General features: G+C 56.3%; 2 protein-coding genes across 3 annotated transcripts; one reads left to right on the top strand and one right to left on the bottom strand.

The window, feature by feature from the left end:
* Window positions 1-6,251: 6,251 nt before the first annotated feature.
* POLR2J (RNA polymerase II subunit J) lies at window positions 6,252-10,229 on the top strand. 2 transcript variants are annotated; one of them, XM_045819656.1, is made up of 4 exons: window positions 6,252-6,386; window positions 7,568-7,657; window positions 8,953-9,214; window positions 9,984-10,229. In XM_045819656.1, exons 1-4 carry the CDS (start codon window positions 6,334-6,336, stop codon window positions 10,017-10,019), a joined length of 441 nt encoding a protein of 146 aa, XP_045675612.1. In that variant the 5' UTR covers window positions 6,252-6,333; the 3' UTR covers window positions 10,020-10,229. The 2 variants fall into 2 exon arrangements, with proteins under 2 accessions (XP_045675612.1, XP_045675613.1); XM_045819657.1 differs by having other exon boundaries at window positions 9,040-9,214.
* Window positions 10,230-10,553: 324 nt separating this feature from the next.
* Window positions 10,554-17,583, bottom strand: LRWD1 (leucine rich repeats and WD repeat domain containing 1). Its single transcript, XM_045819655.1, has 15 exons — window positions 17,343-17,583; window positions 16,628-16,862; window positions 16,413-16,529; window positions 15,796-15,936; window positions 15,467-15,571; window positions 15,078-15,200; window positions 14,883-14,997; window positions 14,331-14,440; window positions 13,941-14,148; window positions 13,381-13,453; window positions 13,142-13,282; window positions 11,415-11,506; window positions 11,077-11,232; window positions 10,880-10,992; window positions 10,554-10,798 (listed from the first exon to the last, which is right to left on the bottom strand). Exons 1-15 carry the CDS (start codon window positions 17,420-17,422, stop codon window positions 10,658-10,660), a joined length of 1,950 nt encoding a protein of 649 aa, XP_045675611.1. The 5' UTR covers window positions 17,423-17,583; the 3' UTR covers window positions 10,554-10,657.
* Between the last annotated feature and the right edge of the window lie 54 nt (window positions 17,584-17,637).

A 17,637-nucleotide genomic window follows, 5' to 3' on the forward strand; every position in this document is an offset into this window, starting at 1 on the left:
GGGGCTCCTTTCTCCTCCGAGCTGCTGTCCCCACCACGCCCTCGGGTCCCACTGCCCCGTCTCCCACAGGCTGTCGAGCCCGACCTGGCTCACTAGCTGTCCTCTCCTCGCAGCCCCCAAACAGGCTCCGAGTGTCCGGAAGGCTGCACAGCAGGGGTGGGTTCAGAGCCGTGAATCATGAGGCTGGGCGCTGGCAGCGTTTCTGTCACCAGCCCCTTCCGTCAAAGCAAGGCTCCCTCTGGTCATCACCTCCCTGCCCTCGTTCCAGTCCATCCTTGGGTGTACAGTGGCCTCCAGCATAACGAACAAGGTGGAGGAGGAGCAGGGGCTTCCAGCACATTCTTTAAAACACCCAGCCAAGGTCAGAGCCAGGCCTGTGAATCCTAGGCCTAGGACAGTCCCCAAGGGCGGGGTCACAGGTAGGACCCCTAACCCGGCTGACCAGCCAGGTCCTGGGGCAGGGCCATCTGGGCAGGCCACATAGTGGCTTCTTTGAGGAATGGCTGAGGAAGCAAAGGGGAGATGAAGGAACAGGGGCTGTGCCCTTCCCTTTGCCCTGTAGCTTTGGGGGCTATGTTGACCTTTTCTCCTGGCAGTGCGCCCCTGTCACAGGTGGGCACAGGTAACCAGGTTCTTAGTGATCGAGGACAAAGAATTGGACTGAACACACAAAGTTTATAGCATAAAGAAAGAGGGAAGATTTATTAAGTGATAGTACACTCCACATGACATGGGAGTGGGCCAACTCTGAGCAGAGAAGGGACACGTGGGCTGGGGGTTCTATTCTTATAGAGCAGAAGCTCCCTGGCTAGTCTTTGGCGGGCTTTTCCTGCGCAAGGAGTTGGATTTCAAAGCTACTGTGCATGTGTGGTTTCCCATGATTTTCTTGATTGGCTACTGGAGAAGGGAGTCCCACAATGTTATTTCATTATAATGCTATTATAATGAATTAGGGGTAGCATGCAGGTGCATTCCATGATTCAGAGTTATCCCAGAAAACAGGAACAACCCGTCTTAGGGGGTCTTTGTCATGTATAGATGTTTTCTACCTCAGCCCTGTGGGGCCTCTGGAGCTTCCTTCCTATCTCCTGCCTCACTGCCACAAGAAGCCCACCAACCTGACCCCTTGGATGCTCACCGCTGCTTGGTTGCAGGGCTACACGACCCCTTTCCCTTCCTGGTCCACCGCTGGGGGCCAGGGTGGTTGGGCCTGCTCTGCGCCTGTCCACTCAGGAACACCTGGTTCTCTGGCTGCCACCTTGGAGCCCCACACAGATCCTCACGCCTGTTGGATCTGCTCGGGTTTCAAGGACCTCAGGATCAGAAAGTGTGGGCCCCAGGGTCTCCTGCGCCCTAGTGCTGGGAAGGGAGGGGAAAGAGAGGTGTGCGCTCGTTGGGGCTGCAACAAGTAGAGTTCTGGGCTTTAACTGCACAAACAGCCCCCCGCTGGCAATGCCCGCCACCGTTCTCAGTGGGTCCCGGTGTGGATGTGGCCGCCGCAAACAGAGGGGAGTTCAAATGAGTAAGTGTTTGGCACTGCCCCTACCCCACGGTCTCTTCTCTGGCTCTGAGCAGAGCTGCCGACAGCCCCAGAGGCTGCGTTCTTTTCGGAAGCCACCTGGGAAAAAGGAGAGGGACAGACACGACTCCTGTCCTGCCAGTGGCACAGGGGAGCGCCAGAGGTCGCACTTTCCACTGCCCGGGGATTCTGCACCAACACCATACCCTCAGGATCGCCAGGCCTGTGGCAGACCCGGGCTCTGGGGCAGGGCCCCCAGATGTCCCGAGGCCTGCAGCCCCGGGGGCTGGCCATCGGCCCAGGCAGACCCCTGGGAAGCCTAGCAGGTGCTGCTCGCACAGTACGTGCATCTCTCATCCTCTGGGCCTGTCCCTGGGAAACCTGGGCAAATTCCCACCCACTTGCTTCTGGAAATTCCTGTCAAAAAGTGTAATTTTCAAATATATTTTTAAATGACTCGTACAAATATGGAATGAACCAGGCACCAAAAATCATTACACATCAAGGAGAGAATGAGTGTGGCCAAACTGGTGACAGAAGGTTTTGAGAGGCCAGGCACTGGTGCGCGTTCTGAGAAGCGAACACTGGGATGAGACTGTGACGTTCTCTACGGGGTAGTGTGTGCAAGTTCACAAGTAGCTGCAAGGTCTGGATTCAATAGAATAATAAATATCAAAGTCAAACACAGGTCCACTCCCCAAGATCAGAGATTGGCAAACTTTCTTTTCCTTCTTTTTTTTTATTTTTATTTTTTAAATATTTCATTTATTGTCAGAAGGGAAGGGAGGGAGAAAAAGAGGGAGAGAAACATTGACATGTGAGAGAAACATCAGCTGGTTGTCTTCTGCACGCCCCCAGCCAGGGACCTGGCCCGCAACCCAGGCTTGTGCCCTGACTGGGAATCCAGCGGTGACCTTTCTGTTCATGGTCCCGCATTCAGTCCACTGAGCCACAGCAGCCAGGGCAAAGTTTCTCTTTTAAAAATTTTATCTATTTTTAGAGAGAGGAGAAGGGAAGGAGGAAGAGGGAGAGAAACATCGATGTGAGAAACACTGATTGGTTGTCTCCTGCACCACACCCCCACCCGGGACTGGGCCCTGACAAGGAACCAAATGGGGAATGTTTCGGTTGGTGGGATGAAGCCCAACCGACTGAGTCACGCCTGTCAGGGCAGACTAGCCAACTTTCGGAAAAAGTCCAGGCATGCAAGTATTGGTCACAATTACTCTCAGAGCACAGAAGCAGCCACAGACAATGAGTATGTTTACTAGGCTTGGCTTATTCCAATAAAACTTTATTTACAAAAACACGGCAGGCTTGGTCTGCAAGCCTGCACAGTTGGAGGCACTCTGCCCTAGACAATCAAACAACCCTCGGTCTGGCCGGCTCAACAGTGCCCCAGCAGGGCGCTGACAGAGCACACTGCACCGGCCCCCCCCCCCCCGCAACCTCCCCCCCCCCCCGCCCCTCCGGCACCTATTTCCAAGGCTGAGCCATTTATTTTCCTTTTCACCAAATGTATTGGGGTGACAGTGGTGAACAAAATTATACAGGTTTCAGGTGCAGAATTCTACAACACATCATCTGTACATGGTATTGTGCGTTCACCACCCCAAGTCACATCTCTGTCCATCACCATTTATTCTCCCTGTACCCACCTCCACCTCCCTCCCTCCCCACCCACCCCAGAAATCACCATTTTGTCCACATCCATGAGTTTGTTTTCTTTTTTGCCCAATCCCTCCACCCCCACCCCCAGTACCCCGCCTCTGCCCCCAACAGCTGTCAGCCTGCTCTCTATGAATCTGTTCCTATTTTTAAATATTTTTAAAAGATTTTATTTATTTTTAGAGAGGGAAGGGATGGAGAGAGAGAGAGAGAAACATCAATGTGCAGTTGCTGGGGGCCATGGCCTGCAACCCAGGCATGTGCCCTGACTGGGAATCGAACGTGCGATGCTTTGGTTCACAGCCTGCACTCAATCCACTGAGCTACGCCAGCCAGGGCTGAATCTGTTCCTATTTGGACAATGTTTTATCCCAGCAGCCCCTTTCCCAGTTGTGCCAGGCAGACCTATCTTATCAGAAGATGGGAACGGCCACTTGACCTCCTCTTGGGGCACATTAATATCGAGCCTCTGAAGACTCTTTGGGGATCTCATGTTGGTTTGGGAATCAAAATGTTACAGAACAACAACGGGGGGCCAAGGGCAATGTACTATTACCCAAAAGGAACCCCCAGGTTCATCATGTCCGCCGCCTTATAGGAAAGACATCTCTCAATGCCAGAGATTCGTGAAAAGGAAAGGAAATGTTTATTTAATGCTATACAGACTTAAAGTAGTGACCTAATGTCTTCATCAAAATCCCAAAGTCCCTTAAAACACCCACAAACACACACAGTCCTTCTTTCTCCCTTTGCCCAGTCTGGGGTACCGTATCTCAGGAAAAGAAATAGAAGTCCATGGCTCAGGCAGCCTCCGGTCCTTCCCAGTAATCTCTCTCAGCTGGAAGGCCTCCCTCAGTTCTTAGCACCATCAGCTGTGTCGCCAGGATCTCTGCTAAAGCTGAGTGGTGGTTCCCTCTTCTAAAGCTGCTGGGATCCCCACTCTGGCAGAGCTGTGTGGCTCTTTCTATTGCCACAGCCAAGTGATCCTCTCTGCACAAGGGCCTTGGGAGTCCCCACTCTGGCAAAGCTGCATGGTTCTCTCTCCTATTGCCACAGCCACATGGTTCTCTGCAGTACCACAGCCGTGTGGTCCTCTCTCCAATGGCTGCCACCTCTGGGTTTAAATCCCCAGGCCAATCTTCCTCTACAGCCCCATTTCCGACTCCTCCCACAATTGGCTACACTTGCTAGCCCTCTCATATCTTTCCAGCTTTACTGGGCTGTCATCGTGAGTCTGGGCAGGCATGGCCCCATGTCCTGGAGCCAATCTTCTCCAAGCTCCCACCAGGCGCTGTAATGCCCCCAGTTACGTCTTGCGGGGGAGTTACTTCCATTCCCCTGGCTCAGAGCTTGGCCACAGCTATTCAACATATCTATGCAACCAGTTAAAGGTTATAGATATGTTAAATGACCACACCAGAGGTTAGCTGCAAAGCTGTTGCTATGCAAAACAGCTCTCAATGGCCCTGCTCCATTTGTCCCTTCCCCCAACTCACACCTGGAGGGTGGGGGGTGAGGACATCCTAATATTTCCTGGACACCCTGAGTTCTGGGCTCCATTCCAAATCCCTATTTGGGGCCCCCTTCTTGGCTGCACCCTGTTACAAAAAGGCAAGTGTGACCAGAACTCCCCAAGAGAGGGCACATCTACAGCGGCAAGGAGGGCGAGAGTCCTGCTGGGTGAAAGTTACCCCCCTACCTTAGCCCAGTTAAGGTCAGCCAGTGGAGACTGGCACGTACAGGCACATGCAATCCTGGCAAAGGTCACATCCTTGACCCAAACTTTTCTAGGATGACTCAGAAGGGTGGGAGTTACAGCCTCAGGGCATCATTACCTTCATTGCCTTCTATTCCTTAGCAGTTAAAGAGGTGCCTACCAGCTGGACCTGGAGGGTCAAGGTTGGTGTGGGCCTCCTGTAAGTGACACTTCTCCTCCCCAGGGCTCAAGGCTCCCATAGGAAATGGCCCTTCCCAGGAAATGGTAGTGGAAGCTCAGATTTCTTTGGGGGCTCCTTGGCTGCTGCCCAGACCTAGAGAAACAGGCTGGGCCCTGGCTGGTGTGGCTCAGTGGATTGAGCGCTGGCCTAAGAACCAAGGGGTCACTGGTTTGATTCTCAGTCAGGGCACATGCCTGGGTTTTGGGACAGGTCCCCAGTAGGGGGCATGCGAGAAGCAACCACACATTGATGTTTCTCTCCATCTCTTTTTCCTCCCTCCCCCTCTCCCTAAAAATAAATAAATGAAATCTTTAAAAAAGAAAGAAAAAAGAAAGAAAGAAGCAGCAAGGAAGCTGTTAGTACTCCAGTCGCTAATCTGAGACTCCAGTCCCATTGTTTCTAACTTGGGTAGGGCCTTTATACTCAGCTGTAGTCTGCATAAGATCAACCAATCAAAACTGGGACTGATGCACTCATCCCTCCCAGAGCCTCTTTCACACCGGTATACATACCTGCCTCCTGCCTCCTGCCTCCTGCCCCCGCCCTCACACAATTGTCTCCATAACAAGAAGCTCATGAGGGCACAAGCCCACTTGGTAAACCAGTACAATACAGCAAAGGATCTTGTAGCAAATTGCCCCCGCAGCCTTGGCAGAGGGCTGGTCCTTACCCAGCCGTCTACTTCAGGGAATGGACGCCCATGAGCCCTGAGGTTTCTTCCGCCCCCGCCGGCCACCCCTGCCCCCACACCCCATGGCTCCATTCTCCATTCTCGGTTCAGGGACTTCTTATGCCAAGAGCACATTTCCAAAGATACAAGGGATGTGACGAGCAGAGAGAGGCCAAGTTCTGGGTTGCCGCTTAGTTTGGGCGAGGATATCTCACTATGTAGAGCAGCTCCCAGCTCTCCAAACACGCGACAAAGAGCACCCAAGAAGGGACTTTCTGGACTCACACATGCGCACCTACGAAAGGATGGTCTGGCCTCAAGCCTGCGAAGAACTACCAGCCTCCTTCGGTCCCTGCCTTGGGTTCCAGCGCCTGCGCAAGATCCTCCAGTCCGGCAGGGGGCAGTGGGCCAGTCCTCACACGAGTTTGGCGCCGTCGGCAAACGCAGACGCGGGCGCTAACCCGGAAGAGGTTGCGTTAAAGAGTTCTGGAGGCGCTGGTGTTGGCAGCCGAGACTTTGTCCGCGGCTGGGGCGCTAGGATGAACGCCCCTCCTGCTTTTGAGTCGTTCTTGTTGTTCGAAGGCGAGAAGAAGTAAGTGGAGCCGGCCGGCGAGGAGGTCGAGGGTCGCGGGCCCCTAGCTGTCGGCCGTCCGCCCCTGCAGGTTGTGGGGCTTTTGCCCTCCTCTGCCGCGGCGGGGAAAGGGGCGGGCGGGGAAGCAGCTTTTGCCCGAATGCCCGTTCCCGAAGCGTTTCGCTCCTGCGCCTGCCAAACTTAAGATAGCCCTGCGAGGCGGGGACGGGTCTCCCTTTTGCAGATGAGGACACCGAGACTCAGAGATTCCCCGGGCACAGGGAAAGTGGCGGGTCTGTTTTGGAACCCGGAATGTGTGGATCCAAATGCCTTTTCCTTTGGGTCTGGCAGTCTTCTCACTCGTCCCCTGGCCCGGCACCGTTATCCTCCTTGTTGCAACCAGAGTGATGGCTCTTAGACTCATATCCAACTTCCAAACGCCTGTGTAAAACCTTCAGTGACTCCTCATTGCTTGCAGGGTGAAGGAAAATGCAGCCTAATAGTCAGACAGCCTGGGCTTGGCTCCTGCATCCCCCACTTAAGGACTCTATCTTTGAGCCAGTGACTTAATCTGCCTGAGGCCTACTTTCCTCATCTGGAAAATTGGCTTATTACTGTATTAAACCACAGTACGTAAATCTGGGGGGAGATTAAATGACGTAATTTATGTAACGTGTTTGTAGTCCAGGGCTCAGCACCTAAAGACCCAGTTAAAGATTGGCTTTGCAAACTTCTCTTTACAGACTGGTTATGCAGGGCGCTATGGTCTAGCCCTTTGCCAGTCACTTCATTCTCCCTTGAGAGCAGCGCTTCTCAACTGGCCCCTGACCCCAGGGGACTGTTGGCCATGTCTGCAGACCGTTTTGGCTGTCATAAAGAGGGCACTGCTGGCATCTAGTGGGTAGAGGCCAGGGAATTACCCAGCCTAAAATGTCAGCAGTGCCAAGGCTGAGACACGCTGCTTTAGGAAAAAGGAGCAATCCAAGTAGGTGGCAGTCCCACACAATCGACCCCCAGAAACTAGGTTCAGGGTATAGACACACTGCTGCTAAGTCAGGGAGGTCTTTCCAGAATGAAGAGATGGAGAAAGGCTTCCAGGAGTAGGTGGGACCTGAGCCTACCTTAAAGGGTAGGGTTTAGACTCAGGGAGGAGGGGAGCCCCTGCCCCTCCACCCCCATCTCTTGTTTCTGCCTCTTCCTAGGATCACCATTAACAAGGACACCAAGGTACCCAATGCCTGTTTGTTCACCATCAACAAAGAAGATCATACACTAGGGAACATTATTAAATCGTAAGTTTCAAGTCAAAGGCTTTCGAGTGCTATGTTTAATGGGGCTCTTTGAGGCAAAGTACAAATTCCAGAAGATTTTCTTAAGGGTCCCTGAGCTACATGAAATCCTTCTGTACTTGCTCTGGCAATGCACTCATTCCACTACCTTTTGTTGAAAATGGCACTAATATTTCTTCCCTTAATGTATTTCTGTATTGGCTTATTTATCTAACATAAGTGAATATGCAGGAAGCCACTGAAAAGTAAGCTTACTTGTGTTTTTATGCTAATGTGCATGAAGTAGCAGCAGAGGTTAGCTCCCACCCACCCTGCCTGTTTGTGCAGTGACCTCAGCAACACCTGGCATTCTAAGGTGTGTATGCTGGAGATTGTAACTGAGAGAAATAAGGGGAAGAGGTAAAGGGGGCCTGAGGGGTCTTCCGGTGCCCTGGTGGGTACCCGACTTTGGTTGGTGGGTGCTTGTTTACACCAGTGAAGTCCTGGCCAGGGAGGCAGTTGGCAGTGTGACTGATGCTCTGGCCCAGGGGCTTGTCCTTTCACAGCTGAAAAGCACCGTCAGTGAAGCGGGCTCTTCCCAGGTTTGTGTGTTGGAGACTAGGCTGAGGCCTGCCTGGTCTCCTGGTGAAAGTAGAGGGTGGTGTTGTCCATCTTTGGTTTGGATGACTCCCACCCTGAACCAAGCCAGTGGTGCACCCAGGCTCTTTGGGGGCCCTGCTCTTCCGTTGCTGTGTGAGCTGTGCCCACACCTATGCACAGGCCCCTCCTCTAGGAGCTCAGGCCCCTCTGAGCTGCTCTGGAGAAAAGCCCAGCAAACAACACTGGCTTCACTTCACCACAGCCGAGTAGAGCAGGGCGCTGTGGGGCGAACAGCAGCAGCCAGGGTGTTGCCTAAAGGACTTCCGTTTCTCTAACTGCTCAGAGTCTGGGGCCTTGCACCCCTGCTGCCTTTATCTGTGGTGCCAGATGCTTTTTGGGCTGGGAATGGGGCTTCTGTGGTACTGAATGTTGGCTGGATTTTTACTGCCTAGGGAGGTCTCTTTCAGGGCATTGCAGGTCCTTGACTTCCCCTAAGGGAAGAGGTGATTGGAAACCTTTTTTACCATGATCCTCATGGATAGTGGGGGGGGGACGGGGGGGACGGGAAGAGTCCCCATATGGCATATCTTCTCCAAAATACCTGTTTTACTTGAAGGTTGTGTGTTTTGTTGTTTTGTTTTTGTTTCTGTGGCGGGGGGTGGTAACAACTAAAAATTAAGAGCAGGGGACCACCTGCTGCCAGCTGCATTTGCTTACAGACAACGGGAAGACCCCTTGGCTAGAAGGCCTGGTAAGCTCCAAGGGCACTCGCCGGCCCACTCACGCGGCTTGTCCCTGTATCTCAGACAGCTGTTGAAGGACCCACAGGTGCTGTTTGCTGGCTACAAAGTCCCCCACCCCTTGGAGCACAAGATCATCATCCGTGTGCAGACCACGCCAGACTACAGCCCGCAGGAGGCCTTCACCAATGCCATCACAGACCTCATTAGCGAGCTGTCCCTGCTGGAAGAGCGATTCCGGGTGAGGAGAGAGCTGTGTGGGGGTGGGGTGGGGTGGTCTGGGCACCACCCTGTATGTCTCAGAGATGCAGGTTATCATGCCCAGACCTAGGACAACCTGAGTTGTTTTCTCTGATTTATTTGGGGGAGGGACAGAGGTGATGAGAGAGCAGGGACTTCCACCACAGCCTCCAAGGAGTGTGGATGAGGTTATGATGTTGCAGCCTGGGGCCTGCTGTCTGCATCCACGGGCAGGACCCTCGCCTAGCGCTCTAGGGTCTCCTCGAGCACTCTCATGGTCCCCGAGGAAGCACAGGGCCCACTACCTCTTAGTGCTGCTCCTCCAAGTCTGTATGCAGGTGCTGGCTGCTCTGGTTTGCAAGGCCTGGCTGTGTCCAGGGTGTTTGTCTGTTTAGAGGGCAGCTCATCCTAAGGTGGGGTCACACCTGTTCAGGCAGGGAGCCTCAAAATCTAGATAACCTAGAGTGGGAAAGACCCACAGTCTCAGATTTGCCACAGCTTGCCATATACTCACCAGGAGGCACCTCTGCTCCATCTGACTCCTGTCCTGGGCAACAACAGTAATGGGGTGGGCGGGGCTGGCCCAAAGAGACCCTGGGTTGCTGGCTGCCCGGCCCTCTGGAGCTGTTCAGGGCCTGGTTTACTGTTTCTCTCCAGTTCGTGGCTGCACCCTGGAGGCTTGGAAGCAGTTTCCTGGCAGACCTGGGGCTGAGTTCCCACACCCTCACCCAGCCCCTCCAGCTAAGTGCACTGTCTTTCCTTCCCCTCAGGTGGCCATCAAAGACAAGCAAGAAGGAATTGAGTAGCGGGCTGGAAGCAGTCTGGGTTGGCCAGTTCTTACCCTGCACCAGCCCTTCTCCCGGCACCAAGTAGAAGACTGCAGCCTCTCACAGCTGTGGTCCTCTTTGGAGCTATCCCAGAGAGCCCCTCACCCCGACACCGACGTGTCCTGTACATAGATTCTGTTTCACCTTCCTAATAAAGTGTGGCTGGCAAAGCCCGGGATGTGAGCTGAAGCAGAGGCAACTTCCCAGCAAATGGACTGTCAGGCTCAGTGGACGTAGCTGACCTGTTAAGACAGGGCTACTCTGGGGCCACACTGCAGAGTGGACTGGCCCGGAAGTCCAGATTTCTGCCTGCAGGGGTGGCAGGAACAAACGCATTCTGCACCAACTGGGAACCCGGGGGGCTGCAGGGAAGGCGGGCTTGAACAGGAGGGGACCGCTCAAACCCCTGTACTCCCGTGAGTCTCCACTGTGGAAGCCCCGATGCCAGCTCAGCCTGACTTACTCCTACCAGCACCACCAGATGGGGCCCACAAACAGCTCCCCAGGCTTCTCCATAGTAGAGCATTTAATAAAAATATTCACTCATAGAAAGATTCCCATCCTCTGCCCAAAAGTTGAATAAGTTAAGCTGTATCCCTGGCACTCTGCGCTGGAGGCTAGTGTCTCTTCCAGATGGCTACAATGTTGGAGTCCGTCAGAGCAGTGAGGTAGGTAAAGGTGGGGTTGGCCACCACCGTGTTCACCATAGTCTTGGTCACTGTCTGGTTGAGGGCCCGGGGTTGGGGCCACTTCAGGATCTGGTGGGGAGAGAGAGGGGGGCTGGGCTCCTTCCTGGATACCAGGCCCCCGCAGGGAGGAGAGGGCTGAACTGTGTGTACCTGCGTGGGGGCCTGCGGCACCGCCGGCAGTGGAGGCTGCTGGGTTAGCACGTGCCTGACGTCGTAGATCCACACGCTGCCTTCCTCATCCCCGCAGAGCACAATCCCCTCATCTGCGGGGGGCCAGAGATTGGAATCTAAGGTGGGGTGGAGCTCCGGGAGGTGGGAGGCGGGGTGGGGTGTGTAGGTGGGCTTACCAGGACAGGTGCTGAGTGAAAAATAGGCCAACTCCGTGGGCGACCACTGCAGCCGAGCCAGGACCACCACCGGCACTGCGGACCGGCTGCCCCGGCCCAGCCACGTCTGGCTCCAGCTCCACAGGCAGATGGTGCCCAGGGCACTCCCCTTGGAGGCTGTGAGGGAGAATGAAGAACTGCCTGGGAGGGCCTCTCCAGGCATTTCTTGTTCCACGGTGGGGACCCCCCAGAAGCTCTTGGACCTAACACCTAGCCCAGGGGGAAGCAATCCACGAAGGCACTGTCAGGGCCTAGCAGGGTCCCAGGAGGCCAGACTGCCCTGAGCAGGGCTTGCTCACCCACGACGTCCTCATTCACAAACGCCAGCCCGTCCACTCTCTGGCCAGATGCCTCCGAGCCCTCAGAGAAGACGAACTCCACTTCACACACCCTGTGGGGCCACAGAAGATGCTGGTTAACCTTCAAATATATAGAGTTTCCCATTCATCCAATGAGAACCACTCACTGGGCCCCTACTCTGGGCCCTGCCCTGTGTGGAGGCCAGAAGATGCAACTGAGGATATCTGGTCCGGGCCCTGGAGGGATTGAGTCTCACCCTGGAAGTGGGAGCCAGCAACTGTACACTGCATCACAGGTGGTGGGAGCCCAGAGGCATTAGGGGCTGGTTCTTCCAGCATGGGGGGTGCAGTGGCCAGGGCGGGTTCTGGAGAGAGGCAGCACCTCTGGGACTGGGAGACGAGCAAGAAGGCATTTCTAGCCGAGTGCTGGGGGCCTGAGAAGGGGAACTGGGAAGGGGGTGGCTGTGACCTTGAGGACAGTGGAGAGTGGCTGCTGAATGTTTCTAAGCTGAAAGTGTGTGTAGCATCACGCTGCTTGGAGAGAACGAGAGGACACTTGGAAGCAGGGAAGCAGGCAAGTACTGAGGAGGAGCAGACACATCTAGGATGTGGGGAAGAAATGCCACAGGACTCGGGGACCAGGCAGACGTGAGTGGACAGGGAAGAAGGAGACAGGCCTGGGCCTAACTCCAGGGGTGGCACGGGGCCACCACCAACACTTGGCTGGATGAGCGCCAGAGCCTGCCAGGGCTTCTACTACTTCCCTCCCAGGAGCAGCTCTTTCACCCATGTCACCCGGTCCTAAAGTTCTTTCTAGGCTATTCGCTGTACTTAAGGAAAACCCAGAATCGTACCATGGCCAACAAAGCCAGTGTACTCTGGCCCAAGCAACCATACCACCTCGTCTTACACCAAGCCGCGGCCAGGCCTCCCTGGTCAGCCAGTTCCTCCTACCACTGGCCCTTTGCACATGCTGTTCCCCCTGGGGATGCACTGTTCCTTCTTTCTAGCCACCCGACTCCCTCACAGGGCTCACGTGGAGAGCACGAACCTGTGAGCTTATGCATCTGCCACTGGTCACTTCGAGTCCCTTGGCCTTCCTGTTCCCCTTTCAAAGTGCTGGATTCTCTTTCCTTCATAGCTGACATGACACTTTGTGGGGTTTTAAACATTGGCTGCATTAAACATGTCTCTGCCACTATGTTTGTGGGCCCCGAGAGGGCTGGGACCCCATGCTGTCTTGGTCCTTCCAAGTGGCATTGAAGAGCCACAAGCCTCAACCTGGCCTTCTAGGGCACTGTCCCTGCCCAGACACCATCCCCCTTGTCCTCCACTGGGCTTGGCATGCAGGTGACTCTCCCAGCTCTACGGATGAGGAAATTATGCTAGGACAGGAATGTCACATTGCTAGTAAGTGACAGGACATGGGCACAGTGAAGCCCCAGCTTGACAGTGAGGTGATCACAGCCCAGAGAGGAAACCGACCCAGCTCAAATCCCACAGCCAGACACTAGGGAAGGAACGGGTCACAGGGACCTTTACTCAAAAGGCATCAGGAGGTACGGACAGGCCAGTTCTGTGAAGAGGACCCTGAAGACAATCTCTGGCTGCCAGAGCATCGCGCATGGTTTTGGCACCACCTCTGGCAGGTGGGCCTGGGTCAGACATCTGCACTGGCAGCTGCCCAGCTCTGAGGCTTGGCCTTCAAGGCACCCCAACCACCTCACCTCCTCTTCTGAGGCTGGTCCAGCCGCACGTCCCAGCAGCAGCAGCCACCCTCGCAGCCAGCCAGCAGATAGGCGTCCGGACAGGAGGCCACAGGGCAGAGGCGCAGGGGGGTGGAGGTGGTATCGAGTGTGAGCAGCTGGCTGCCAGCAGGGGAAAGGGAGAGCATGAGGCCACGGGCCCGGGTGTCCACACCCCTGGCAGCCAGCTCTCCTCACACCAGCGCTGCCCAGATCCTCACCTGGCCTGGAAATTGTAGTCTTGGTCGGGAACCCCGATGTCCCAGAGGATGATCTTCTTGTCATAGGAGGCCGCTGAGTAAGAGATAGGAGGGGAGAGGCGGCTCTGAGGAGGCCTTGCGCCCTCCTGAAAGGCCCAGACTGCGGCTCCAAAGCCAACCCCTCTCCAGCACAGAGGGAGGGCTGTGGCCCCAGTCGCTATCTTCCCCTAACCTAGTGAGTGCCACACCCGGCAGTTACCCTTTGTAAGGTGCTGCTCACACATCACCCTCACCACAACTGAAAGGCCATGGGTGTTTGCCCCAGTTGAGAACAGAGTGGCCCAGGTTGTCGGAAAGCCCCAAGGCCACAGAGCAGATTGTGAGAAAAGCCAGGGTCTGAAGCCCAGTCATTTGTCCACAAAGTCGCATCGCTTCTGTCAAGGCCGGAGCCAGCCCTGGCAGCCTGGAGTGAGAGTGCCAGCCGCAGCAGTCCCCTAACATCCCAGGGAGGGAGCGCTGAGGCATCAGGCTGCAGGACAGGGTGCTGGGGGGCCTCTGGGGGTATGCGGAGAGGGTCTTACTGAAGAGGTGGGTCTCGTGGGTGGGGCTGAAGCAGAGGGTGGCGATGGCCTTCTTGTGGGCGCGGATGACCCCGCAGCAGAAGCCAGCACGCACGTGCAGCAGCCGGACCTGGCCCCGTAGGCCTGCAGCCGCCAGTATGCTCCAGCGCCTCTTGTGGCCTGCCTGTGTGACCACGGTCAGGGCTGTCCAGGCCACTGAGAAGAACTCCTGTGGGAGTCAGGGGTGGGGCAGTCACCAAGGGACAGAACTACATGGGTGCACATGCATGCAGGATCAGATCTGGGACACTGAGGCCCAGCATCAAAGAAAAAGGTCACCTGGGGAATAGGTGGCACTCCTGCCCCCAGGGCTCTGCCACCGCCCTGCAGGAGCAGGGCCCTGGCACTCACCTCACCAGGTACCTTGTACTTGTGCAACACGATGCCCGTCTGGCAGTCTATCACACACACAGCCTCCCCGCCGCATGTGGCCACAGTCTGGGACGTGGCCCTCGTGTGCCCTGTTTTGGGGGGATAGCCTAGTGAGAACATTTTCTGTAAAGTTTCCCCCTGCAGTGCCCTCCACCTGGCCTTGATGATGTTTTATTTTTTCCTTTTAAGATTTTTTTTTTTATTTTTAGAGGGGAAGAGAGGAAGAAAGAGAGAAAGAAAAATTGATGTGAGACAGAAACTGATCGTCCACCTCTGGCACGCTCCCCAACTGGGGATCGAACCCACAACCCAGGCATGTGCCCTGACCAGGAAGTAAACTGTGAACTTTTGCTTTGTGGGATGACACCCAACTGAGCCACACTGGTCAGGGTGCCGGGACATTTTTAAGCTCTCTGCCCCTCCTGATTTCCCCATCACCCAGGCCACCCCCCACAGGTGGCACCCCTGTCTAGGAAGCTCGTTCTGCGTGTTCCCTGAGGCCCTTGCTCTGCCTGCCCGCCAAGGGTGTACCCTCGTTCCAGGCTGGCTCGAAGGCGCAGGCCCAGAGCTGGGTCTCCAGGTCCTGAGGACTGTTGTTCTTGCTGTGGCACTGCAGGAAGTGCAGGGGCTCCAACTTCGGGGCAGGCTGTGGGGGCAGAAGCGGGTCACACCTGCCTCAACCCTCGCTCCCAGCCACACACTCCCTGCCACCTTGCTAGAGCTTACCTGGCTGCCACCAGAGCCCATGGGGCGGCCCTCCGCCTGGGCCGGTGGGGAGGCGCACACCCGCTTGCTGGGGGAGAGGCTGAGTGGGATGTCATCCGGCCGTTTTGAGGCCACTGGCCTGGCCTGCATGGGGGAAGGGGTGGCTGAGAGCTGGTGACCATGGGACCATCTACCCAGGGCTTCCTTCCTCCCTCTCACAGGCTGACCTGCGCCCTCCCCGGGGGTGTAGCAAGCGGGAACTGGCCCCAGGTCAGAGGGAGTTAGCTTAGGTATTGCAGGCTGTCTCCTGGGCTCATTCCCAGGACCCTCTGCTTCCCCGCAGCCTCCCTAGGTAGGAAGGGCCAAGGCAGGCTCTCAGAGCCCTGGGAACCACACAGAACCACACTCACCCTGGGCTCCTGGGCAGCCATGGCTTTTAGGGACTTTTCCGGGATGTCAGCCTCGTGCATTTGGGTCCCACTAGAAGCCAACAGCTCCTCAGAGATCATCCGCACCTGGGTGGGGCCAGGCCATCAAGAAGCTGGGCACAGTCCTGGGGCCCCTCAGCCCCTCCTCAGACACCCAGTCAGAGGGAGCTTGCGCTTCCTGAGTTGAGAAAGGGCCTGTCCAACCAATAGTGGTGCCTTTCCTGAGCAGAGACCTCCAGGGTAGCTGAGGGCATGGGAGCCAGCAAGGAGCTGGGGAAACAGACTCTCAGTATAGTCAGGTGAGGACATACCCGCCACTGGGTGAACTCGCTGAGGGACTCGGGCCCATAGTGGACGTCCCTGATGGCAGACCTCACAAAGTCCTCCTGGGCCTTCTCAGCTCCCTCCTCAGGGCTCAGTGAGGCCATGAACTTCTCCCAGTGAGCTGTGACCTGGAACAAGAGGGGCCAGATCCAGGCTCAGTGCACCCCTGGACCCTCCATAGCCCCTCTGCCCCCAATCTCATGGCCACAGGTGCCTCAACCTCACTGCCTCCTAGAAGCCTCCCTAAACCACAGCCTTCTTAGCTGCATGTGGCACAGATCAGAGCAACACACACATACACGGGTAACAGCCCCAGACGGGAGAAGGTAGTCTGTCCCGGGTAAAGTTGCTGTGAAAGTGCCTCAACCTCCCCTGCTGGGTCCTGCACACATGGAGGCCAGGACACTGCCCAAGGACCAGAGGCTTCACACCACAACCAGGCTCAGAGCAACACCAAGTTAGGCTAAGGGCTAAGGGCCACTAGGTGTCAGGGAAGAGGCCCTTGTAACCTCCCTCAGTGTCCTCCAAGTGTCCAAGCCTGCTGCATACTCCTCAGGGCTCCCGACTGTTCCCACACCCCAGAGATACCTCCCAGCCCCCTTACCCTGCTGGTCAGCTCCCGGTTCAGATTCTCCACCTGAGAGGAAGTGGAGGAAGCATCTTTGCCATTGACCTTACGCAGCTTGGGCAGGAGAAAGGAGACCTTCAGGTTGTCATTGACCTGGAGAATGAGAGAAGAATGCTTCCGGGGTTGCTGAGAGCCCAAGCCCAACAGAATGCCGGCCCCAGGCATGGGGGCCACTAGGCGAACCCACTTACTGTCAGGAAGGGGTTGCCCTCCAGGCTGAGCTCCTCCAGCTGCGGAAACTGGCAGAAGGCAGTAACGTCTCCCAGCTGGTTATTGGCACAGCGAAGGATGCGCAGGTGGGACAGGCCCAGGTTGGCAGGCAGTGTCTCCAGCTGGTTGTTGGAGAGGTCCAGCTCCTGCAGCTTCGTCAGACGGCTCAGGAGCTTGGGGTCCAAGTGCTCTGTGAGCAGCTTCAGCCCTGACAGGCTGGGGTGGGGACAGAGGGGAGTCTCAGAGGGCGGGCAGGCCTCAGGCCCCACACCTATGGCAGCCCAGGGTGCCTCCAAAGGCTTTTTCACCTGGCATTTCTTGGGCATGCACACCTCTCCCCAGCACCCTACTTATTAAAATTACTACTTTGTAACTAATTTAGAACTCCCAGCAGCTGGTCCTCTTCAGGATGCTTTTCCCCATCCTCTGGAGGAAGACCTCTGTGCTCCCCAGGCCCTCTGTAATTATCTCAACAGGCTGCTCAATTCTCTTTCTGCACCACTGTCCTCAGCAGCCCGGGCCCTCTTCAGGGGTGAGGCCACTCGGAGCCAACCCTGCCCATCTACTGACGAGAGGACGGCGTTTGGCCCGAGTGATTAGAGACTCTGCCCAACCGACTGGGAGATAATCCGGCCAGGCAAGGGTCCCAGCCTCGCTCCCGAACCCCTCCCTCGTCGCCCCCGGCCCTCCTCTTACTCCAAGCTCCGGATCTTCCCCAGTCGGTCGGTCTTGGGTCGTCCCCGCTCCATCAGCAGCCGCGCCGAGAGGGGACCCATGGCGAGGAAGCCCGGCCCACGCTGGCCGTATCGGGGACACCAGCGTCCTGCAGAGCCCGCGACTCCCGAAGTCCGCTGCTGGTGCCCGCGACTACCGGAGCCCAGGAGGTGGCGCCCCGCAAGTCCCTCACTGATGATGACCGGAAGGAAGTGGCCCCGCGGGCCTCGTGCCCCGCGTGCGGACTACAAGTCCCATTGGTTCCCGCGACTCCGCG

Source organism: Phyllostomus hastatus, unplaced genomic scaffold (genome assembly GCF_019186645.2).
Source record: "Phyllostomus hastatus isolate PE091 unplaced genomic scaffold, TTU_PhHast_1.1 phas_scaffold_385, whole genome shotgun sequence".
NCBI lineage: Eukaryota > Metazoa > Chordata > Mammalia > Chiroptera > Phyllostomidae > Phyllostomus > Phyllostomus hastatus.